General features: G+C 43.4%; 1 protein-coding gene across 4 annotated transcripts in view; it reads right to left on the bottom strand.

Moving 5' to 3' along the window:
- Nucleotides 1-26,577, bottom strand: part of TIMELESS (timeless circadian regulator) — a 154,843-nt gene that overhangs the window by 41,509 nt on the left and 86,757 nt on the right. For all 4 annotated transcript variants that reach the window (XM_033937325.1, XM_033937322.1, XM_033937321.1 and 1 more), the window contains exons 19-22: nucleotides 19,931-20,132; nucleotides 19,419-19,564; nucleotides 18,975-19,057; nucleotides 11,159-11,282 (exon numbers count right to left, since the gene is read on the bottom strand). In XM_033937325.1, coding sequence (XP_033793216.1) covers nucleotides 11,159-11,282; nucleotides 18,975-19,057; nucleotides 19,419-19,564; nucleotides 19,931-20,132 — 555 coding nt within the window. The remainder of the gene's footprint in view (nucleotides 1-11,158; nucleotides 11,283-18,974; nucleotides 19,058-19,418; nucleotides 19,565-19,930; nucleotides 20,133-26,577) is intronic.

Genomic DNA, 26,577 nt, shown 5'->3' on the forward strand with positions numbered 1-26,577 from the left:
CACATCTATTGTACTAGAATATTCATTAAGGATATCCTTAAATCCTGACTGGTTTGCAAACTTCCAAAACAGCAGCCTGACACCCCTGCTAGTCACAATAAACCCCAAAATACAGGGAGACTTGATCAATTACTCTGGGGGAATCATATATGAATATCACATCAGGCTATTCCACAGCAAAAAATAATAACTACTTATGTCATCCAAAACAAGTTTTGAAAACATTATTAAGCAATATTGGCATGTGTTACAAATGCATAAAGTACTTCACGATTCACCTAGATTTTCTTTGCTAGAGGATGCAATTTAAAGGAACATCTTACAAGGCCATATTACCATCCAGTTCCTGTTGCCAAACCTGAGCAGAACGAGTGGTCATAAAGTGTGCAGTCACTGTTCTGTATATCATCGTGTTATTGTCAGTGATAAAGTACAACTTTCTGTGCCTTATATTAACATCCACCTGTAGGGATCCACATATTGTGCTTCAAAAATGATTGTATACATGATTATATGCCCGAAACCTAAGCTTTATATTGGCCACACAATATGGTCCATTCACATTAAAATTCAGGAACATTTAAGCTACATACACACTGGTACAAAAGAAGTTCTCCTTGTCCATCACTGGTTAAATATGACACACACCCTTTCTGAGTTCCAATTTGTTGTACTTGAGGCACCTATATTACTATGGGAAGGTAATCTCCCCCACTTCCTGTGGTACAAAGAACAGCGCAAGGTATTTTGACTGAATAACATTGAATCCGAGGGGTTGAACCTGGACATTCATGTGATTTATGGGACATCAATAGTTTTCTTTGGTTAAAGTTGCGCTTTCCTTTTTATTTTTTGGCTGTTCATCCACTCACATGACCCTGTTTTAAAAAGAGTGGGGGCTCAGGGATGCTGCTCATTTTTCGGTAATGTCTGTAGAGATAAGGTTTGGGCACCCCAAACATTTTAATTATGTACTACATTCTACAGCCTGTCTTGTTCACATCTGTCTGGCGCCTTTTTTACGTTTTGTACTCCCCTTTGTATAGAATGGTGCAGGGTAAGAAGAATGTTGGAGCTTCGGACTGATGTGCATCTATTGTTGCCAATTTGCAGTAATGGAGACTTTTTTCCAGGCCTCACTGGACTGGCATTTTAACACTGGAAACAGCGCAGGATACACTATATTTCATAAGTGATGACTGAAGTGGGTTGTACGAAACCATTCCCATCTCTGTGGAGAAGTGGGATCTTTTTAGTTACAAGCAAGTAAGTCATGTGGCCACTTTGCCATCCAGCTTGTTAACATTAGAAATCCAGGAGCTCTTGATAGAGACTTATTGCTTGGATGTCTAGATGTTGGTTCCTTTGAAATGCTATCATAAATATATGCAAGACAAATTGAAAGATTTGAATTGTGAGTTATATGTTAGTAAAGAGAACAGAAATATGATGCATGAGCTCATCTATGAACAATCAAACGCTGTCTTACTGCTGCTGGGAAATTGTCAAAAAACGCGTTGCTATGGAAAATACAGTATAAGTTTCTTCTTCGTCTATACATTTTTCCACACAGAGCATTTCTGGCCACTTTTTGGCAGAATGATCAGTATTTGAAATGCCATCAGCCTAATGCTACTCTACGATAGATATTTCAGCTTTCTTGGCTGAAATTGTAACTATAGTATCACAACAGTGGTGTTGTCACTGGTGTCCCTCTGCACTGATGTAATTTGGACAATTTGGAGTTGTATTATTGACTCCCTATAGGTCTATGGGGATTTTCTGTAAAAAGATGTATTAGGAGAAAGCACAGTTACCGCAACAGGTGTTATCTAGGGTCAGCAGGCAGATATTCTCACGTATGGGTGATGTCATCCATAGAGCCCCGATGCAGACAGCTGCACAAGTAATCTTGCTTGAAGAACTTTAGAAAGTTTGTGACTGACCACACCGTGCATGCGTGAGTGCCTGCCCACCCAACGTAGGGTGCGCATCTCCTCAGTTGAGATAGCTAGCTAAGAAGCCGACCGGGGGGGGGGAGGGGTTCTGAGAATATCTGCCTGCTGTCCCTGGATAAAACCTGTTGCGGTAACTGTGCTTTATCCTAGGACAAGCAAGCAGCATATTCTCACGTGACCTCCAAGCTAACCAGAATGGGATGGTGGGAGTGTTGGCTTTGTAGAAAATCAAATTTGAAAACCCGAGAGGCTGAAAAGGCCCATACTGTCTGGACAAAAGTTCCAGACAAGAATGAAGGTGAAAGAAATGAACCGAGGAGAAAAAAGAGCAGCTTCATCTATTCTAAATCAAAGTAGAACCGTTGAAGAACTGGGACTTGACTGACTAAGAACAGTCTAGCCAAAATATAATAAAATCAGATGCAAGCAGCCAACTGGTTGAATATTAAGACCCCTGAAAACAGGATGCCCCAACTTGTTAATGTCAAAAGAGACAAAAAGTTGTAGAGATGAGCTGTGTGATATTGTCTCCTGCAAAGAAGCAGCTAATGCCCGAGTGCAAGCAAAAGTAGGAAGAGTAGATTCTCCTAGATAAGAATAAGAAAAAAAAAATAGAAGTAGTACAATCAATTGACTGGAATAAAAAAATCAGTAAAATATGAGAAGTTTGAAATCAGTGACAAGCAGCGATAAGAACTGTGAATGAGTGTGAAGCACACTGTTGTCGTGTAAGACTGTAAAATGTAGATTTGTTACTCATGGCTCAAGTACATTCACTCCTCTGGCAGAAATGCAAGAGAGAGGAGAACTATTGAAGGAGGGAACAGAAGACATTGATCCAAGGAAAACTTCCGTAAGTGAACAGGAACCACAATGAGATCCCATACCACTAGAAAGTTCTTGTACATTGAAAAGATCTTACATAAATCTAGAAATGCAAGGATGAGCAGAAATAAATGTACCATCCACTGGCCGACAAAGGCCAAAACAGTACGAAAACGAACTCTATAAAAAGTGAGTTTGAGCTCAGAATCCAACAAATGGAGGAAAGAAGTCAAAATCAGAGAAATCAGGTGTCAAAAGTATTGCTGGAAATACTGCGAAATGGCAGGAATATTGGAAGCTGTGAATATGAATGCAATAGGCTGAGAGAAAAGAGGAACAGCTGAAATCAGTCAAATAGCAATTTGTGGGAGGTAGAGCTGAAGATTGGAATTTAGACCAAACTTTGACTCTGAATAAGAATAGATGGAAAGATCAGCAGAGGTATTGACATCAACCAAGTTGAAAAGAAAATAAATTCAAGGCCATCTGAGCTACCAAGGAGCTACTGGAAGCATGGTGGCAAAATTCCACTTGAACTGGACAAGCGTCAGAAAGAAAAAGGACGACTAGGCACAGATGGAACTTGTTCGACTAGTATAAGAGAACAACGGCTACTTGTAGGAGATGAAACTCATAAGCTGTGGTGAAATGGGCAGGGGAGGGCTTCAATGGCTGGGAGGGTGTAGATGGGCTGGAGTAAGTCTTAACAGAGATTTCGGCAGTTGGAACCCAAGCACAGTACCGGGTAAAGCTTTGGATTCTTGCCCAGAAATAGCTAAGAAGAAAAAAAAAAAAAAAAATTTAAATTGAATCAGGTTGGGCAGACTGGATGGACCATTCGGGTCTTTATCTGCCGTCATCTACTATGTTACTATGAAATGATCAGCAAGGAAAGGCACAAGAAAAACTACTTGCGAAGTTTCCCATATAGAAGCAATGAAATGGAGAATTGCTGAACCTAAAGTCCAGGCATGAAGATGAAACAAAAAAAAAACCTTTCTTCTTTTTTTTTTGAAGCGTGGCTGCCAGGAAAAATCACACTCCCTAAAATGGAAAACACAGTTTTGAGAAAAAACTGCTGTAAGAAAGTGTCTAATACCAAACTGTTTAAAGCTTTTGTTAGCTAAAAACAGCAAGAGCGCTCCACTTGGTTAGGTAATATAACCAATCAGTAAGTGAAGGTCCGCATGGACTCGACGATCTGAGAAAACAAGATTGTGAAGCAAAGAGCATAGCAATGAGCTTAGCCATAATAGATTTAGTAATTCGTGACCAGGAGTCACGTAATAAGAAACAACTCGCTGGACTGCAGAGAAAACCTTGAAAAGGGAATCATATGGACTGCGAAGGCCAGGTACTCTATGCATAGAGTAGAAGCATTGGGTCAGAAACGGCCAAATGTAGATAGAATGTGCTGGTGTTACTGAGTAATGAAAAAACACCCTGAGAGAAGAGAGCCTGTTGTGCCAATAAGATACTGATCAAGCCACATGATCAGGGGACAACCCCAGAATTTAGATAAAAATGAATATGGTCTAGATGCAGGGTTGATAAAGAAATAAATTCCCTGAGATCGAAAGAGTATAAGCCATCGATCAGATAGGGAAATAGAAGATATACAGTAGAACAAGTATGTTGTTTGTGGATAAAGAAAAGGGAAATGAAGTCCCTGGTGTTCACTGAAGAATTAAGGAAAAAAAAAACCTAAAAAGGATGTAGTGGCTTCCACCTCCCCAATAGCCACTCCCAAACCTCCGGGCTATGATAAACAGGAGAAAAAACATTGAGGTAATGGAATGCCTGTAAGAACAAACACAGGCTAACATTAGTGATACAGTGGAAGCTTGACTAAAAACAACCCAGTTGATCCTGCATGAAAGCAATATCTATCGCAGGGTAGAAAAAAAGGGCGGAGAACTAGTTTGGTAGTTTTTGCACATCAAGTCAAAAGAAGGTCCAACTGAAGAACAAAACATCAGATGGTGACCTGGTCGAAAACACAGGATTGGTGGTAAAGTTGAGGTTTCTCAAAACCTTTACATTGAACTATCTTAAAACAAGAGTTCAGTGTAGCAGGAACTGCTGAACAGAGTATGAAATATGCAAATTTGTTCAAAAAGGATGCTCATAAGCAGCTTAAGTGACTTCGTAGGAGGATGAGGATGAGGATGAGGAAAAGAAACTGGCTCAGACAGTGAAGAAAACCATGTATGGACAATTTAAGTGATTCCTGAGGAGGGATGTGGAAACTCTAAGCCCTCCAGTTATTGCTTCTCACACTTGAAATGAAAATGAATGTCTGAATCCTCAAGCATGAAGGAAGAAAGATAACGCCCCCTAGAGTGTTGTGGCTTGGAAGGAACAGGTAATGCAGAATGTTTCTTCTGAGTAGTCTGAAAAAGAAACAACCACTTCCATTTTGGCGTGGAAGCTAAATAGCCGAGAGTTCCTCCCACAGGTTGTATAGTGATAGAGGGCTCTGCAACATCATGCCTGAAACTAGTGGTTGAAGAAGCAGAGTTCCTCCGACAGGTTGTAAACTGCTATACTATGCCTGAATACAATGATGAAGAAACAGAGAGTTCCTCCTACAGGCTATATACTGATGGGAGGCTCTGATATAAGTCCATGTCAAACTGCACGCCCTGGACGTACTGCAGGGTAGAGTCAAGAACCAGAGTCTATGGGTAGCTGAAGCAATTCCGTGGATGATTAATTCTGAATGTCTCCATGTTTCTTGGCAAACTTGGAGTCTGATTCTAGGGAAAAAACTTGTCCTCAAGATACGAGATATTCGTCATTCTGTTGTGGAAATTAGGATCCATATCCATAATTTTAAACCACGGCATCCGTCACATAGCTACTGACAATGCTGTTAAGATGTGAAGTCAGCACAAAGGCCTCAGATACCACTTGTACCATGTGTACTCCCAGCGAAGATTTGACTGAGATGACATCAACTTGGACATTGGGACAGCAGTCGATGTCGACACCTACAATGGCAATGTCTTCCCTGAAGACGATGGTTTGGTAAATGATGCAGGCAGAGTGCATATAAAATCCCACACAGCGGTCTGGGCCCAAATCTTGAAGTAATCTACCAAATATAGATCTTAACACCAGAGAGAATCCAACATGTTAGGTAAGGATCAGAAAAAAAATATCAACACCCTCATGCATTTTGAGGTTTTTTGGTTTTTCTTACAGTCCAATGAAGTGAAAAAATAAATGGGAAAGGAAGAAAACTAGAAGGAATGAGAAATCCAGTTGTCTGAAACTGAATATAGTTCAGTACCCCCGGTACCGTCTATACCCACGATACCCTCAACAAGCATCAGTACCATCACAGCATCAGTGTATCGACAGCATGGATATTGGTACCATGGACATCAGTGTAGCAACATCGTCACTATGAACATCTGTGTAGCGACATCAACACCATGGACATCAGTGTTTAGACCGTCACCATGGACATCGGTGCATGGAGATCGATGTTTGGTCATCAGCATAATGGACAGCGGTGCATGGACATCGACACCATCGAAATCGGCTTTGATATTGGTGGCAGATGTAAGACACTAGTACCTATAAGGCCTGCTTGCCGGTACATGAAGTGTTGCGACTCACCCAACTAGGTATAAAATGCAACCCTTGTGAAATTAGGCGAAACGCTAGATGGTCACAGTAAAGTCGGCACGAATTGACTCAATGACAATGACTTGCGACATAGACCTTCAATGTTCTTGAAGACAGGTTGAAGATTCCCAAAAGAAACAGGACATCGACGAGGAAACCGCCGCAGCCAAAATTTAATCTGAGGCTGAGACAGTGTAAGAAGCTTCGCTGGGAAGAAGTCAGTGAGGGAAACAAAAACTTTATGGTTATGGGTTTTTTAAAAAAATGAAAAACAATATGAAAAGAAATAAACTTAGAAAGAAAATATGTGTGTGAGCAGGAAGGCAAGGAAATAAAAATGAAGAGCATTAGAAAAGCCGACTTCTTAGTTCTGCAGAAAAACGAGAACCGAGAAGACGCGTGCCCTGGGTCGGGCGGGAAGGCACTCGCGCATGCGATCAGTTGCGAACTTCTAAAGTTCTTCAAGCAAGATTGCTTACGCAGCTGTCCGCATCGGGGCTCCGTGGATGACGTCACTCATACATGAGAATATGCTGCCTGCTTCTCCTGGGATAAAAGAGTAGTCTGTAATGTTGGCTCTTGGCAGACTCCCCAATATACCATGATAGCGCTCCGATTGCTTAAGTATCAATGGACCGGCGAAAATTTATTTATCTTGACTCTACCTTGGGGAAGCAGTTTACACACATGGGAGCCCTTCTGGACTACTCTGTAGCAAGAAGCAGATTTCTGAACAGCTAAAATGACCAATGTAAAGGCATAGAAATATGACGGCAGATAAAGGCCAAATGGCCCATCCAAGCATCTACTACCTCCTACACTCCCCTAAGAGATCCCAGGTGTCAGCCCCACGCTTTCTTGAATTCAGACACAGTCTTTGTCTTCACCACTTCTACCAGGATACTATTCCACACATCTACCACCCTTTTTGTAAAAAAGCATTCTTGTTAGTTCCAAGTAGTTGCCCCTGTTTTTAAATGCTTGTTTACGTTGCAATCAAAAAACAGGATTTAGTATTTGTTTTCGATTGAAGGAATATTAATAAAGAACTTAAAAAAAACAGAAAAAGAAGGGCATGGCTGGTTGTTTGCACTCCTTTTACCTTTAGGCTTTGAGAAAAATTAGGTACACCCTTTCAGGCTTGAGACACTCAGTTTAGTCAATTATAGAAGTATATATTATTTTTCTGTGCATTTATAGTGTATGAACATTGATTGCACTTTTATGTTTATAGGAATGCACACAGGATATGAACTTTAATACGTGTGGCCTCCTGAAGCAGCTTTCGCAAAACATGGTCTGTGTTGAGGCCATGTAGGTGAAATATTATTTCTTATTATTCACAAAAGGCTTTTGATTACACAAATGGTGATTTTGCATGAAAATGATTTTAAGTGTGTGGTGATTAAAAATGCATAGAGAGACTGATTAGATTTTTCTTCATACCTGTGGTCATTTTATTTTTTATGAGCATACCATAATATTTTTTAAATCCTCAAAACTTGTTATGGATGGCATAATTAGTTATTGTTTTCTTTTCTGTAAGATAATCTGATGTGATATTCATAATAAAAGAGCAAATAAAGATCAAAATGGCACCCAATCTTCCAGGTAGCGATCTGTCCACTTTTGGTACATGCACGCACAAACTCCCATATGGAACACAACGTGCTCTTCACTTTCTGCTATGTCCCTCATCTAACCTTCAAAGCAGCACCATTGTTTTTTAGGGTTGTAATTGATATTCAATGCAAGTTACCACAGTGCTCCATTTCCAGCCTCTTGCCACTATGGCCTAGATTCACTAACCTGCCCGATCGTGACTGATCTGTGTCCTATCCGGGAAGGTCCGATGGATTCTGCAACCAATAATATTCTAATGGGGGCGATCGGAGACAAGCCCCCATCCGCCGACATGGATCGCTAGGTAGCGAACCTGACACATGCATAGACCATCTACTTTGCCTGTAGATGGTCTGCGCATGTGTCTGCTGTCTGGTTTTTTGTTTTTTTTTTTTTTACTGGCCCGGACTCACCTGCTCTCTGCCGCCCTTCCCCGCAGTGTGAGCCCGTGGTTTTAACCCAAGGGTTTAAAGCGGGTTAAAACCACGGGCTCGTGCTACAGGAAAGGGCAGCAGAGAGCAGGAGAGGCAGAGAGAATCGGGGCAGGCAGAGAACAGGAGATTGCTTCAATGACGGAAGCTTCTGCCTCTCCAATTTTACGGATCTTTTCTGCTTCAGCCTGTGCTATAAGAACTTGCTGTACTCTAGAAAGGAATGTCATCTTAAACTATGCATTTTATTAGCAGTTTTACAGAGTCAGGGCAGGAAGAGAGCAAGTTGCGGCAGAGAGCCGGGGAGCAGGGCAGAGAAGCCTGATTGGGGCAGAAAGCAGGGCGGCCAAAGCAGGAGAATCGGGGCAAAGAGCAGTTTTTTACACAAGCGACTGGTCCTTACCAGTAGAGGTCTGCACGGGAACGGGGATCACGGGGGTCCCGCAGGAATCACCCCCAACCCACGGGACTCCCACGGGGACCCCCTCTGGCCCACGAGACTCCCATGGGGATGGAAGCAGGGTTCGTCCATATAATATAATGGACACGTCAGCCTTAGCAAAAGAGGGGGTTTATAAGTTAATTACCTGAACAGAAAACAAAAAAAGGGTTCCACCAAAGAGATTCCACAAGGAAAACAGCAGCGCAAACACAAAAGAAACTGTGGAATTGATGATCCTATCAGAAGTAATTGCTGCTTTTTATGGGGACAAGCGGGGATGGAGGTAATTCCTTGCGGGGATGGGTGGGGACGGAGAGGATCCTGGCGGGAACGGGTGGGATTTCTGTCCCCGCGCAACTCTCTACTTACCAGTCGCTTGTTCTTGATTGGCCAGCCAGTCGGTGTGTCAGGAAAAAAGTGTTGTGAATCGCATCCTTCCTGCTTTGCATGCCGATTCCCCTCATCTGCATGCACGGATCAGGATCAGATCGCTACACAGGTTAGTGAATCAGGTCTGAGGGAAATCGGGTCGCAAAGGGCTCACAAACTGATCGGTACACGATTGGTTTGCTTAGTGAATCTAGCCCTACGTATCCTTATGCTTATTCATTGCTTTTTATTTATTTATTTTTATTTCATTGCTTTTGTCTTCATTAGATCTTCCAAGAGGGCATTCCATGCATCCACACTCTTTCCATGGAAAAAGAAAAAACAAACAAACCCCAACTCCCCAAAGTTGCTCTCAATTTACACCCTTAGAGATCCACATCACACCCTTAGTTTTATTAACTTCTTTTCCACTGAAAAATAGCTGTAACTTGCACATCTATAACTTTTAATTATTTAAATGTCTCTATACATCAGTTCAAAATTATTCTCAACTTCTCCTCACCCAAGTCAATCAACTAATGCCCTTAAACTGACCAAGCAATGCCTCACTCAGGCTCATAGAAAGACATCTATTGCCCTGGTATGCCAGTCCTTCACTCTCTACAAGTACTGCTAGCACATTTCACTTCTCTACATCCTCTCCATCTAAGTCAATAAAGTTTAATTAATCTATGCTTGTATTTATTAAAATACTTAAGCAAAACCACACTCAGTTTAGAATTTTTTGCTCAGACAATGAGTTAAGATTCCTTCTGCCATTACTGTTAATGGATCTGTACACAACTGTATAAATATTTTCAGGCAGATGGGCAAGGTTTTGCGTTGAAGTACAGTCTTGCAGCACTAGACTCTGTCCACCCTTCTCCCAGTAACGTATATACTCAAATATAAACTGAGATTTTGGGGCCAAAAAAATGGAGGTCTCAGTTTATATTCAGGTCCCGGCCCCCTCCCGAATCTATTGCAGGTCTCTGCCAGGCCTGCCGTGAGACCTGGTGGTTCAACGGTGGCTGGGACAGGAGGGGTCCCTCCTGTCTCCTGTGCCGGCCAACTCTGCCAATTTTTTTTACCTCCCTCCCACCTCCCCCCATGTACATTTTTGAATCTCTGGTGGTCCAGCGGTGTACCGGGCAAGAGCGAACTTTCCTGAACAATGAGCTCACCTGGTGGGCCCTACGCTGAGCCCCTCCCCGAATGGCTGCCTCGAGTTCTCGCAGGCCAGCAGTGTACCAGGCAGGAGCGAGCTTTCTGTGTTCCTACCCACGCTGAGCCCCTCCCCTGAATGGCTGCCTCAAGTTCTCACGACCCAGCAGTGTACTGAGCATGAGCGAACTTTCCTCACTCCTGCCCAGCGCTCGCTGAATGGGTACTCCAAGTTCTCGCAGGACTCATGAGAACTTGCAGCAGTCATTAAGCAAATGGCTCAGCACCAGGGAGGAGCACGGAAAGCTTGCTCCTGCACGGTACACTGCTGGACCACCAGGGATTCAGAAAGGTACACAGGGGGAGGCGGGAGGAAAGTAAAACAAAATTGGCAGAGTCAGCCGGGACAGGAGACAGCAGTAATCCCTCCTGTTCTGGCCCACCAGGTCATACGGCAGGCCCAGTGGAGGCCTATAGGACATCAGGAGAGAGGGGGACAGGGTGGATAGCCTGGCACAGCAGGGAGGGAGAAGGGCTGGGTGCTGAGCCTGGCAGGGAATAAGGGGGGCTGATTACAGAGCCTGGCTAGCGGGGTGGGGGGCAGGGCACGTGAATATTAATCCCCCCTTTTTTTCCTCCTTTTTTGGGGGAAAAAGGATACCTCGTCTTATACTCAGATTGACTTATATTCGAGTATATATGGTACTTACTTTTCTCGTTTGAAGTCCTTCACGCTGCCTGCCAGCTCCATTGCTACCAGTTGGTTAATGACCTGTCTTCTGGTCCAGCTCAAAGGCCTCAGGCGAACCAAGATGGCATCAATGACATCTTCACCTGGATGAGGAAAAAGGGGTGAAGTTTCCCCAGTATACTTTACCATTTGCAGCTTTTCCTGCTATTCGGTTTTTTTTAAAGATTTATTCAAAAGAACAAGTCAAGCATGTATACACTGGTACAAAATTTTTACAGTAACATAGAAACCAAAACCCCAAGAAATACAACACAGGCAAAGCAGCATGAGTTCAGGTGTTAGTTCTTACAATCCAAACTCAACCAACAAGAAATTACCCCACAGCCAGTCCACCCTGTCCTCCTCAGCCCACCCTCTTTTCCCTGTTATTTTAATATACACATTCAAGTCACATTATTATGACCACCTGCTAATATCCAGAATAACTGTCTCTGGCAACATGCATGGCAGCCAGACACTGTGGGAGTGACTCAATAAGATGCTGGGTGGTTGCAAGAGGTATCTGGCGCTATGCAGAATGCAGTGCATCCAACAGCTGCTGACAGATGTGTGGTGGTGGATCCAGTCATCGAACATGTTGATTGAGGTGGTCCTAAATGTGCTCAATTGGGTTAAGGTCTGCGGAATTCAGAGGCCAGAGAAGTAGTTCGAAGTCTTGGTCATACTCTGTGAACCACTCATGAACAATTCTGGTGGTAAGACATGTTGCGCTATCCTGTTGAAAGATCCCATCAGCCACAGGGAAGACCGTCAACATGTACAGGTGTATTTGATCAGCAAGAATGGAGAGAGACACATTGGCTGAGTGCGCCTTCCAAAGGTATTAAGGGACACAGACCATACCAAGAAAACATTCCCCAGACCATAATGCAGTTGCCACTAAGCACAGTTACTTACCGTAACAGGTGTTATCCAGGGACAGCAGGCAGATATTCTTGACTGATGGGTGACGGCACCGACGGAGCCCCGGTACGGACAATTTTAGAGTGATTGCACTCTAAGAACTTGGAAAGTTCTGGTAGGCCGCACTGCGCACGCGCGAGTGCCTTCCCGCCCGACAGAGGCGTGCGGTCCCCAGTTATGATAAGCCAGCTAAGAAGCCAACCCGGGGAGGTGGGAGGGACGCAAGAATATCTGCCTGCTGTCCCTGGATAACACCTGTTACGGTAAGTAACTGTGCTTTATCCCAGGACAAGCAGGCAGCATATTCTTGACTGATGGGTGACCTCCAAGCTAACAAAAAGAGGGATGGAGGGAAGGTTGGCCATTAGGAAAATAAATTTTGCAAAACAGACTGGCCGAAGTGTCCATCCCGTCTGGAGAATGCATCCAGACAATAATGAGATGTAAAAGTATGAACTGAGGACCAAGTAGCAGCCTTGCAGATTTCCTCAATAGGAGTGGAACGGAGGAAAGCTACAGATGCTGCCATTGCTCGGACTCTATGGGCCGTGACAGAACCTTCCAGTGGCAGTCCGGTCTGAGCATAACAGAATGAAATGCACGCTGCCAGCCAATTAGACAACGTATGTTTAGAAACAGGACGTCCCAATTTATTCGGATCAAAGGACAGAAAGAGTTGGGGAACTGATCTGTGGGGTTTCGTACGCTCTAGATAGTAAGCTAGAGCCCTCTTACAATCCAAAGTATGTAGAGCCTGTTCCCCAGAATGAGTATGAGGTTTCGGAAAGAAGACAGGCAGAACAATAGATTGGTTGAGATGGAATTCAGAGACAACCTTAGGGAGAAACTTTGGATGTGTACGCAGAACCACCTTGTCATGATGAAAGACCGTAAAAGGTGGATCTGCAACTAGTGCATGTAGCTCACTGACCCTCCTGGCAGAGGTAAGAGCAATAAGGAAAAGTACCTTCCAAGTGAGAAACTTGAAAGAAGTGGTAGCCAAAGGTTCAAATGGAGGCTTCATTAAGGCGGAAAGAACCACATTGAGATCCCAGATAACAGGAGGGGCTTTAAGAGGTGGTTTCACATTGAAAAGACCCCGCATGAACCTGGACACCAGGGGATGAGCTGAGAGAAGTTTTCCATGGACCGGTTCATGAAAAGCAGCAATGGCACTGAGGTGGACTCTGATGGAAGAAGACTTAAGGCCAGAGTCAGACAAAGAAAGCAAATAATCCAACAATGTCTCCACTGCCAGGGAAGTGGGATGAAGAAGTGTTGATGAAGAAGACACCAGGAAGAAAATCGTGTCCACTTCTGATGGTAACATTGCAGAGTGGCTGGTTTCCTGGAGGCATCAAGAATGGAACGAACAGGCTGAGACAAAAGAGTATCATGAGAGGTCAGCCCGAGAGATACCAAGCTGTCAGGTGCAGAGACTGGAGGTTGGGATGTAGAAGGGTCTCCTGCTGCTGCGTAAGCAGAGAAGGATACAGTGGAAGAAGAAAAGGTTCCCTGGAACTGAGTTGAAGTAGAAGGGAGAACCAATGCTGCCTGGGCCACCTCGGAGCAATCAGAATCATGGTTGCTCGTTCCCTTTTGAGCTTGAACAAAGTTCTCAACATGAGAGGCAGAGGAGGGAAAGCATACAGGAACAGATTTGACCAGTCGAGGAGAAATGCATCCGCTGCCAGACGGTGAGGAGAGTAGAGTCTGGAGCAGAATAGGGGCAGCTGGTGATTGTGAGGAGCTGCAAAGAGGTCTATCTGAGGAGTGCCCCATTGAGCGAAGATGGATTGTAGAGTGAAAGGATCGATTGTCCACTCGTGAGGTTGGAGAATTCTGCTGAGCTTGTCCGCTAAGGAATTCTGTTCTCCCTGAATGTAGATAGTTTCAGGAATAGTTGGTGATCTGTGGCCCAAGCCCAAATTTTCTGGGCTTCCTGGCACAAGAGGCGAGAGCCTGTCCCACCCTGCTTGTTGATGTAGTACATCGCCACTTGATTGTCTGTGCACAGCAGGAGGACTTGAGGAAAGAGAAGATGTTGGAAGGCCTTGAGGGCATAAAACATCGCTCTGAGTTCCAGGAAATTGATGTGATGCTTCTTTTCCTGGGCTGTCCAAAGGCCTTGAGTTTGGAACTCGTTCAAATGAGCTCCCCATGCATAAGGAGAGGCGTCGGTGGTGATGACTAGTTGATGAGGAGGTAGATGGAACAGAAGACCTCTGGATAGATTTGAGGATACCAACCACCATTGTAGAGACTGACGAAGAGATGATGTCACAGATATGTGTCGTGAGCAAGGATCCGTCGCTTGGGACCACTGAGTAGCAAGGGTCCATTGAGGAGTGCGCAGGTGAAGACGTGCGAGGGGTGTGACATGGACTGTGGATGCCATGTGACCCAAGAGTATCATCATTTGCTTGGCCGAGATGGAATGTTGTGGAAGCACCTGCTGACATAGAGACTGAAGAGTCTGAAGACGGTTGGATGGCAGAAATGCTCTCATGAGGAGTGTGTCCAGTATCGCTCCAATGAATTGAAGTCTTTGAGTGGGGATGAGATGAGACTTGGGTAGATTGATCTCGAATCCCAGAAGTTGCAGAAACAGGATGGTTTGGTTGGTGGCCAGGAGTACTGCTTGAGCGGATGTGGTCTTGATTAACCAGTCATCCAGGTAAGGAAATACCTGAAGGTGGTGAGAGCGTAGAAATGCAGCTACCACAATAAGACATTTGGTGAACACCCTTGGAGAGGAGGCAAGACCGAAGGGCAGCACCTTGTATTGGTAATGACAATGATTGATCATGAAGCGTAGATACCGTCTGGAGGTTATGTTGATCGGTATGTGAGTGTATGCCTCTTTGAGATCGAGGGAGCATAGCCAGTCGTCTTGATTGAGAAGAGGATAAAGAATGGCTAGAGAAAGCATCTTGAATTTTTCCTTTACCAGATGTTTGTTGAGATCGCGAAGATCTAAGATTGGTCTGAGATCTCCCGTTTTCTTGGGAACTAGAAAATAACAGGAGTAGAATCCCTGCCCCTTTTGATCTACAGGAACTTCTTCTATAGCGTTCAGAAGGAGGAGGGATTGAACTTCTTGAATAAGGAGGGCAGATTGAGGACTGTTCAAAGCAGACTCTTTTGGCAGGCTTTGGGGCGGAAGAGTCTGAAAGTTGAGAGAGTAGCCGTGGCGGATGATGTTGAGGACCCATTGGTCCGAAGTAATAACTTCCCACCGGCTGAGGAACAGAGAAAGACGACCTCCTATAGGTTGAGGCAGGAGAGCAGATATAGGAGTACTGGCTATACTTTGGAGAATTAAGTCAAAAGGGCTGTGTCTTCTGCTGTGGAGGTGGCTTCACAGGTTGCTGCTGTTGCTGTTGTCTGGGAGGCTGACGTTGTTGCTGCCTTTGACGCCTGGGTTGCTGAGCAGCTGTTGGTAATGGGCGAGCTGTGAAGCGGCGTTGATAGGCCGATTGCTGCCTAAAAGGCCTTGCTGGAGGAGGCTTTTTCTCATGAGCAGAGAGCTTTTGAGTGGTCGAGTCCATGGATTCCCCAAAGAGCTCATCCCCTAGGCACGGGGCGTTGGCTAACCGATCTTGATGGTTAACATCAAGTTCGGATACCCGAAGCCAGGCCAGGCGACGCATTGCCACAGACATTGCTGTCGCTCTGGATGTAAGTTCGAAGGTGTCGTAAATGGACCTAACCATGAACTTACGCAGTTGAAAAAGAGACGACAAGCAATGGTGAAAGGATTGTTGTTTACGTTGAGGAAGGTACTTCTCAAATGAAGCCATGGTGGTAAGGAGATGTTTAAGATAGAAAGAAAAATGAAAAGCATAATTACCAGCTCTGTTTGCCAACATTGCATTTTGGTAGAGCCTCTTACCGAATTTATCCATGGCTTTACCCTCTCTGCCAGGAGGTACAGAAGCATATACACTGGCTCCTGAAGATTTTTTAAGGGTAGATTCGACAAGTAAAGATTCGTGTGGAAGTTGAGGTTTGTCGAACCCAGGAATGGGAATTACCTTATATAAAGAGTCTAATTTACGAGGGGCCCCTGGAACCGTTAAGGGAGTCTCTAAATTCTTATAGAAAGTCTCCCTCAAGATGTCATGAAGAGGGAGCTTCAAAAATTCTTTTGGAGGTTGGTCAAAGTCAAGGGCATCCAAAAAAGCTTTAGACTTTTTGGACTCAGCCTCCAAAGGAATAGACAAAGAGTCACACATATCTTTCAAAAAACTGGAGAAAGATGAAGTGTCATGCCTAGAGGACGGGTCAGGTACAGCAGAATCATCCTCATCTGAGGAACATTCACCTTCAGAGAGAAAGGGTTCCTCTGAATCTCCCCACAGATCAGGATCCCTGACATGGGAAGTACGGTCCCGGGACTCTGGAGTAGATGGTTCTACGTGTCGGGTTTTGCGCACCGACTTACCCGACCTCATCGATACCGAGCCAGGAGATGTAATCGGTGGCACCGGTGCCGAAGTCTGCACCGACTGATGTTGAGCTCTCGGCTCCGGTGCGAGAACTGGCATCGACACCGATGAGGTCGAGTGGAGCGGTACTGAAACAGTGGATGCAGACAGCACAGGCTGTTCCACTATCGGTACCGGCTCAGTGCAGACCGGCACCGGAAGGTTCGGTGCCAGGATAGCTGGAAGGAGCTGTTGTAATTGCTCCTTGAGCTGCACCTGGAGAATGGCCGTAATACGGTCATCAAGGGATGGCACCGGTACCGCTTTTTTCTTCTGCGGTACCTGCGGTGCCGCTCGACGCCCCGGAGATGAGGAGCCCGATGTCGAGGGACTCACCTCAATAGGGGCGGAGCGCTTCCGATGGCGCCTCACAGTCGGCAGGATTGGGCTCACTGCACTCGAGACCGGAGGACGCTCCAGCGGGGAAGGCTTCTTAGCCGGCTTACCTGAATGCTGGGACGCCGGTGCGGTGTTGCGCGGCGTCGAAGAAGAGGGTGCCGACTGAACTGGTGCCGAAGCCTGAGTCGATGGAACGGGGTCGGACATCTCGGCACCGAACAGTAATCGCTGTTGTATTTGGCGATTTTTCAAGGTTTGTTTTTTAAGTGTGGCACAGCGGGTGCAGGTGGAGGCCTGATGCTCAGGACCCAAACACTGTAGGCACCAGTTGTGTGGGTCCGTGAGAGATATAGGCCGAGCACACCGCTGGCACTTTTTAAACCCTGGCTGAGGGGGCATGAAAGGAAAAACGGCTTCAGCCAAATCGAAGGCCGAGGCCTCGATGGTGGCAGAAGGCCCCGCCGGGGAAAAACCAAATTTGACGAAAAAAAGAAAAGTTTTTTTTTTTGTTTTTTTTTACAAAAATTAAAGAAAAGAAAAAAAGCAATAAAGCCAAAAAGGTTTACGCGAGCGGGAAGGCAAGTCAGAAAAATTTTCAACAGCCGTTGAAAAACGCGTCTTCTTAGCTCCGCGGAAACTAAGAAACTGGGGACCGCGCGCCTCTGTCGGGCGGGAAGGCACTCGCGCGTGCGCGGTGCGGCCTACCAGAACTTTCCAAGTTCTTAGAGTGCAATCACTCTAAAATTGTCCGTACCGGGGCTCCGTCGGTGCCGTCACCCATCAGTCAAGAATATGCTGCCTGCTTGTCCTGGGATAAACTTGCTTACATCCAACAATGGTTGCTAGGTGTTTGTTCTCGGCAGTTTCACGCCAAAGCCCATCTGTTTGATGGAGCTCAAAAAGTGACTCATCGGTGAAGGCAACCCTCTGCCAGTTGGTGCAAGCCAATGCCCATTGGCACCTCTATGGCAGGAGGGATTCCCACTCCCTCCTGCCATCTGTACCACTCCCGACTTCCCCCCCACAAAAAAAAGAAATGGCAATGCAAACTCCCTCCTGCCACCCAAGGGATGCCCCCATCCCGTTCCCTCCCCGTACTTGTAACAGAACAGGAGGGGTGCTCAGTAATGCTTCCAAGGCCTTAGGCCCTGCCCGGTGCATCATGTGAGTCGGAGTTTGCATGCCATCCTGCCATCTGTACCATATTTGAGCTAAGTTATATTTTTTATTACTGCATGTTACCGTTATTTTGATACTCCTGTGCAAATTGCATCTGTATTTTGCCATGAACCCTTGTGAACATGGGTACAGTCACCAGCAGTCTGCTCCAGAGCCTATTTGCAACATGGATCGCTGCACAATCATTTTGGACACCTCTGGAAGCCCCCTGGTTCATTTGGACACGAGTTGCTCCACAGTAGTGTGCTGATTGGCCCACACCGACCTGCGCAGTCAATGTTCACCTTTCACATCGATGGCTTGTGCTGCTCCATAGTTACCGCATAGGGTCATTGAAAAGGTTTCATTCTTCCACTCGCGGTACACTTTAACCACAGCAGTCTGTGAACAGTTCACAAACTCTGCCATTTCTGAAATACCGACACCCTTTCCTGATGATCATGCCTTTTTCAATGTCTGTTAAATCGCACTTTTCCCCCACAACAGCCACGTTTGCTATATTGGCAACTTGCTGACATCCAACCTTATATATACACACACACAAAGTCTGTGCACGATGCATGCGTTTGTTCATTGCCTGTACATCCCTGACATCAAAAGGTAGGCGGTGGTCATAATAATGTGACTGGACTGTGTATTTCCACAAAATAGAGAGGGAGGGGAGGAGAAGCCTGCAGCTTCCAAAGGGCTAATGCCATAGCTATAAGAGGATACACTTCCATGCTCATGCACTATTATGCAACAAAAATCCAGGCTCCACACTTGCCTCAAGCATGTAAACATTTACAAGGGAAATCTATCAACTACACTCTGTAGGATTTCCTAGTTTTTGGTAGTTTTCTATGGCAACCTCCCCCACCTCACCTTCCACCTCTCTGCATTCCAGGTAAAGCTCCCGCAGCTGTTGCTGCTCTGCCGGGCTCCACTTTAAGTTCTTGCGATTATCACTGTGTAAAATTAAGAAAAGTAAAGAAAAAAATAAGACAAACAACTGAATATCATTTAGAACAAAAGTCAAAACCATTATAAAGAAAAATGTAGATTTTTAAAATTAAATTAAGGTTTAAACAAGTAAAAACCATTAAAGCCACCCTTTGTATGCAATTCAGAATGGGAATGTGTATAAGGGTCACTGCATGTGCCTGTTCAATCTATACCACAGCTAGAACTAGTGCTCAGAATACCGCATTCTTCGATAACACATCCCATTTGTCAATGATCTTCTGCTCCTTCATATGCACCACAGTTGGCTCTTACAATATGAAATTGATTCCCTGCTTTTTCACTGCAGAGTCTGCTTGGCCTCACCTGTCATCCGACTGACGATACCCTTCAACCATTTCACGTATCATCGTAGCATTCTTCCAGAACAGCAGCTCCACAAAGGCCTTCTTGTTAGTGGTTCCTAGCACAAAGAATCGGTTCAGGATGTACTTAGCAAAGGTAACCAGCTCCTGGCATGAAGATTGTGAATGGGTGGAGAGAGAAAATGAAAAGAATCAAAAAGCCCATACAACTCAAAGATTTCCCCCCCCCTCTTCTTCAGTTACCTGCACAAAAACAAATTAATGTGAAAGAAAGAAAAGGGAAATGGGATGAAATTTGATATACCACAATTCTGTGGTTACAATTAAAATGATTTATACACAGATACTTATTTTTTAACTGGGGTAATTAAGGGTTAAGTGATTTGCCCTGGGAGATGCAGTCTGGTGCATTAGCTATTAAACTACTTCCCCACTTCTACATTGAAGCAAATCCCCTTCTTTAAGGTATTGAAAAGCAGCAATAATATGTCCTCATGAATCCTTTTCCCTTACCTTGTAGGCACCAGCAGCAGGATCAGAAAGCAGGCGGTTGAAAAGGCAAAAGACAGAGAGCTGGAAGAGAAGTGCTTCCATCTTTAGGTCATAGGCAACACGGTGCAGCAGCTTTACCACACAATGGTTGGTGTACGCACTGTTTTGCTGGTAACCTTTCAGTAGTAACAAATAGGGTTTCATCACATTACTGCTGGCAAACCTATCAAGAAACAAACAAAAAATATCCAACCTGTACTTTAAAAATGTTTTTTTTTTTTTTTTCAAAATCTTTATTCATTTTTACATCTCACAAGAAGTGTACAATAATATAACAATTGACATACAGATCACTTGAAAATCTTTCTTATTATCATCATAAATATATAAATTTAAATCCCACCCCCACCCTCCCAATCCACCCATAATATAATGGAAGCATATCATACGTGTATTATAATCAAAGATACTAAAAAATCCAATAACATAACTATAGTTCCCCCTTCCCATTCTTAAAACATATTTTTATGCAAAAAGGTGTCTAATCATTACAATATGCGTCAATGGCCCCCAAATATTTTTAAAATTATTATAGTTCCCTTTTTGTATGGCAATTATTCTTTCCATTTTATATACATGGCACAGCGAATTCCACCAGAAGGTGTAATTAAGTCTGGTGTAATCTTTCCAATTGCTAGTGAATGGCAACTCCTGTCATTATTAATAAAAGTTTATTATTATTTGCTGAAATTTGACTTTTTAATCTCATAGATGTTCCAAATAAAATTGTGTCATACGATAGGGCTACATGGTTTTCTAATAAACAATTAACTTGAGACCAAATTGTGTTCCAAAAGGCCATGATGCAGGCGCAGAAAAATATTAAATGATCAAGAGTCCCTGCTTCCAGATTACAGTGCCAACATCTTTTAGACTTAGAGCTATCTAATCTTTGTAATCTAACTGGGGTCCAAAAAGCTTTATGCAACAAAAAGAACCAAGTTTGTCTCAAACCAAAGACTGGTCTTAGAGACATTTGGAGCATTGAGATTAAGCATCAAATTTCTGCATCTCAATGGCCAAGAATTTGGTCTTGGAGAATGAGATCTACAGTGTCTGCATCTATGAGACAAACGTGGTTCTTCCTGTTGCATAGAGCATTCTGGACCCCTGTTCGTTTACAAAAATTAGATTGCTCTAAGTTTAATAGATGCAGACACTGTACATCTCATTCTCCAAGACCAAATTCGTGGCCATTAAGATGCAGAAATTTGATGCTTAATCTCAATGCTCCAAATGTCTCTAAGACCAGTCTTTGGTTTTTTATTCACATATCCAGATATCAATTTATACCACTGTGCGGCTTGGTGCCCCCAAAAATCCGCCTGAAAACACAAGAATCCCAGACTATAATGATTATTAAGATTTTTCCATTCAGGGAACCCCTCCTGAATAGCCTGCTTCAGCTGCAACCACTTAAACCTTTGTGACTTGTTTAGACCATATTTATGTTGCAACTGTGAAAAATCAAGCAGTTTACCATTAGAAATAACATCACTTAAAGTTCATATGCCTGCAATAATCCAGTGTTTCCAGACGATTTTAAAACCGCCAATTTTAATCTTGGAGTTTAGCCAAATGGATTGATTTAATGATTTATATATTGGATTAGTTGATAAATTGCTAACATAACGTAATGTTTCCATGTGTCAATCAATATTTTATTCTCTTTATATTTTCTAGGCATTTTTATACTGAGAAGATGAGATAAATGTAAAGGAAACATGAGTCGCCATTCCAAGTACAGCCAATCCGGGATGTTTTCCATGAGCTCTGGGAGGACCCAATACATACCCTGGCGTAAAATATAGGCTTGATGATACCTATAAAAGTTTGGAAAATTTACCCCACCCTCCACAATTGATTTTTGTAAAGATACTAAAGCAATTCTAGGCATTTTACCCCGCCAAACAAATTTTGTAAGAATACCATTTAACTTTTTATAAAAGGACCCCTGAAAAAAAACTGGTATCATACTCATTTGATAACAAACCACAGGCAATAGTTTGGACTCTCCCCCACCAAGAAAGATGTAAAGGATTCCATTGCTCGCACATTTCTGTTACTTTTTTTTAATAAAAAGTTTTTCATTTTCCTTCACTGTATCCTCTAATGTGTTTTTAATGTTAATACCTAAATATTTTAACCCATCTTCTTTCCAAACAAATGAGAATGAACCGAATAAACCTTTAACACAATGTACATTAACACAATGTACAATGTACAGTTTATTTTATATCCTGAGAACTTTCAAAATTTTTCTATCAATTCAAGCAAGCATGGAATGGTAGCTTCTGGATTCCTCAAATAAAGCAATATATCATCTGCATAAGCAGAGATTTTATATTCCCACTCTGCACAAGGAATACACTGAATTCCCTTTGCCTGATGAATGGCTAATAACAAGAGTTCTAAAACAACATCAAAAAGCAAAGGAGATAAGGGACAATCTTGTCTACCCCCTCCGCAAATTAAAACGCTCTGATAAATTGTTATTAATGTATAATCTTGCACCAGGGGAGCTATACAACATTTGAATAAATCCTGAACCTATACCAAACCATCCTATACCAAACCATTCTAATGCCTGATACATGAAAGTCCATTCAACTCGATCAAAAACCTTCTCCGCATCCAAAGAAATTAAGAAAGCCGGATCATTTATATTTTTTTGTTAAGTTTAGAGTCCGAAAAGCCAATCTAGTATTATTAGAAGAATGTCTCTCAGCAACAAATCCTGTTTGGTGCATATCAATAACAAAAGGGAGAGCCTTAGCCAATCGCAAAGCCAGTATCTTAGCAAAAAGTTTTCCATCAACATTAACGAGATAGGCCTGTAATTTGAAACCAAAGTAGGATCTTTGTTTGGCTATGGCAAAACAATTGTTAATGAATCTGCCATAGTACCTGTAATGCAACCTTTAGTCAGTTGAAACTGATATAAATTTAATAAATAGGGTAAAAGGGTATTTTGAAATGATTTATAAAACTCTACTGTAAAACCATCACCACCTGGAGCGGATCCAACTCTAAGAGACCTCAATACTGTTTCTACTTCTTTTAGTGATATAGGCTCTTCTAAACTTCTTTTTATATGATCAGGAACCTTCGGTCCAGTGATTAGATTCAAAAACTCTAAACCATCTTTTTCCCTATCTTCATAAGGCTCAGAAGAATACAGGTCTTTATAAAAATTTAGAAACTTTTAAAATATTTTCAATTTTAGTATGAGTTTCTCCAATTTCATCCTTTATTGCAATAATTTTTGTTCTTCTTTTTTTGCTTTAAGATAATTTGCCAGTAATCTTCCCGCCTTATATGAGTTTCCATAATACTGAGTTTGCTGAGAAAACAAATCTTTCCTTACTAATTTAGAAGATAACTCATTATATTTACCTTTTGCTTTTAATAAAGCCTTTAAGGTATTTTGCTCCCATCTAACAACTAATTTATTTTCAATTGTTTAATTTCTTTTTCCAATTCATAAAATTGTTTTTTCAGTTGTTTTCTAATATATGCCGAATATGAAATATTATTACCTCTCATGGTAGCCTTAAATGCATCCCATAACGTTTCTATGTTGATATCTTCAGAGGTATTAAGTTGGAAAAATTCAATCATTTTAATTTAAATTCTTCAAGGAAATTTGAATCCGCAATCAAAGTATTATCAAATCTCCAAACAGACCTATCATAATTTTGCTCATCAGATTGTAACTCAATCCATATACCAGCATGATCAGACAAAATTATAGGATCTATTATGGGTTTTGTTACTTTCTGAACTATTTGATTTGAAACAAAAATATAATCTATTCTTGAAAAAGACTTGTGGACCTGTGAACAAAAGGAAAATTCCTGATCATTAAAATGAAGAATACGCCATATATTTATTAAATTACAAGATTTGAGCCAAATTATCTAACCTAGTGATATCATAATTTTACTTGATTTTTTATCCATTAATGGATCCATTACAGCATTGAAATCTCCAGCCACTATTAAATTAGAGGTAGCAAGTGGGAGTAGTAATTATTGTAGACTTCTAAAAAATTCCATTTAATTTGTATTTGGGGCATATACATTGAACAAATTCAGGGTAGTATTTCCCATGCTCATTTTAACATGAACCCACCTACCCAGAGGATCCGAATTAAGCAAATGAAAGTTAGCTGTACATTTTTTATTTATTAATATGGCAACCCCATATTAATAAAGTTGAATTTTTGCCAACTGCAGGGGCAAAACTGGCTGTCCCATCTGGAAAAGGTATCCAGACAGTAGTGAGAGGTGAAGGTATGAACTGAGGACCAAGTGGCATCCATGCAAATTTCCTTAATAGGAGTTGAGCTGAGAAAAACAACAGATGATGCCATCGCTCTGACCATATGCCCCGTGACTCGACCCTGCAGAGGGAGACCAGCCTGAGCGTAGCAGAAAGAGATACAAGCAGCCAACCAGATTGTTTGCTTAGAAACAGGATGCCCCAACCTATTCGGATCAAAAGATAGGAAAAGTTGAGGAGCAGTCTGATGCAAGTAGAAAGCCAATGCACACTTACAGTCCAGAATAGGAAGCGCCACTTCTCCAGGATGAGAATGAGGCATAGGAAAAAACACAGGAAGAATGTCAGATTGGTTGAGATGGAAATCCGAAACCAATGTAGGGAAGAATATAGGATGGGTACGGAGGACCACCTCATCATGATGGAAAACAGTGAAAGGTGGATCCACAACCAAAGTCTGCTGCTCACTGACCTTGCAAGCAGACGTAAGTGCAAGAAGGAACACTTTCCAAGTGAGATACTGGAAATGAGCCCTCTCAATCGGCACAAAAGGAGATTTCATCAACTGAGCAAGGACTACATTGAGATACCAAACCTCTGGAGGAGGGTGGAGCGGATGATGGACATTGAAAAGACCCATCACGAACTTGGAAACCACAGGATGAACCGAGAGAGGTTTCCCGACAATCGGCTGATGAAAAGCAGCAATGGAACTGAGGTGGACTCGAATAGACGTTGATTTGAGACAAGCCCTAGATCAGTGCAGCAGATAATCCAGTACAGATGACAAGGAGGCAGATTGCAGCTCCTTGCGAGGCGTAGCACACCAAGAAGAAAAGCTAGTCCACTCATGAGTGTAACACTACCCAGTGGACCGTTTCCGAGAAGCCTCAAGAACATCCTGTACAGAATGTGAAAACTGGAATGAGGAAACATGATAAGAGGAAGCAAGCTGGTAAGTGTAGAGACTGCAGGTTGGGAGGAAGCAGAGAACCTTGACTCTGAGTAAGCAGAGAAGGAAAAGCAGGAAGAAGCAAAGGTTCCCTGGTACTGAGTTGAATGAGAAGGGAGTACCCGGGTTGTTTGGGCCACCGAGGATCCATCAGAATCACGGTGGCAGGGACTGACTTGAGTAAAACAAGAGTCTGCAGAATCAGAGGGAATGCATATAGAAACAGGTTCATCCAATCCAGAATGGAAGCAACCGCCTCAAGCCGGCGAGGAGAGTAAATCCTGGAGCAGAACCAAGGCAACTTGTGGTCGAGGGGGGATGCAAACAGATCATCTGCGGAGTCTCCCACTGAGCAAACACCTGATGTAGAGCCGAGAAATTGAGCATCCATTCGTAAGGTTGCAGAAGAGGACTCAAGTTGTCAGCCAGACTTATCGCCCAGGTCCAAATCTCCAGAGCTCCCTGCATGGTGACATAAGACAAGGCCACATGGTGGTCTGTTCGAAAAAGGACCACGTGGTTGCGAAGCAGATGATAAAAAGCTTGCCGAGCATTGAAAATTGCTCGGAGCTCAAACAGAGCGATGCGACACAGTCGATCCGTGCTGGACCAATGGCCTAGAGTACGGAGACCATCGAGAGGAGCCCCCCAAGCGAAAACGGAAGAGTCTGTCGTGAGGACCTTCTGCGGACGGGGCGCGTGAAACAGCAAACCTCTGGAAAGAGTGGAAAAGAGCATCCATGAGTGGAGAGACTGTCCCAAGAAAGGAGTCACAGCAATGTGAAAACGCCAGAGTCCGTTATGGCACCAGAAGAACCACCCGGTGAGACGATGCTTCGATAAGCCTGTCATTGAAAAAAGAAAAGACCTGAAGACCCAGCGTCCACAGGGCTGCAGGCACCACAACCAGGCACTGTGAGAAAACTGTGGGATGAGAAAGGTGAGACCAAAAAGGACTCAGTACTAAACAGGAAGATTTCCCACCTGAAATCTGAGGAATCTGCGAGAGGCTAAATGAATTGGAAGAAAAGAAAGCCTCCTGGAGATCAAGAGAGCATAAGTAATCGCCTTGAGCCCTCAAGGGATTGGAAGCAAATTATCCACCATGACATTGGTAAGAACCCAGAGGTGGAAACTGCTCCCAGAGTCGATAGAAAAAATGGAAAGAAGAAACTGCAAAGGTAAACCTAGGGAGAATGCAGACTGAGTAACAGAGGCTGTGTCCAAGGTGGAGGCCAGGAACACGTCATAGTAGAATACTGGAAATACCGACGCGGATGATAGGTCCGCAAGGGATTCAGTAAAAATCCATAACCTAGGTCGGGCAGCCTGGCCAGGCAGTCTGGAAGGATGAAATCCATGAACCAGAATC

The sequence above is a fragment of the Geotrypetes seraphini genome, chromosome 3, assembly GCF_902459505.1.
Source record: "Geotrypetes seraphini chromosome 3, aGeoSer1.1, whole genome shotgun sequence".
Lineage (NCBI taxonomy): Eukaryota > Metazoa > Chordata > Amphibia > Gymnophiona > Dermophiidae > Geotrypetes > Geotrypetes seraphini.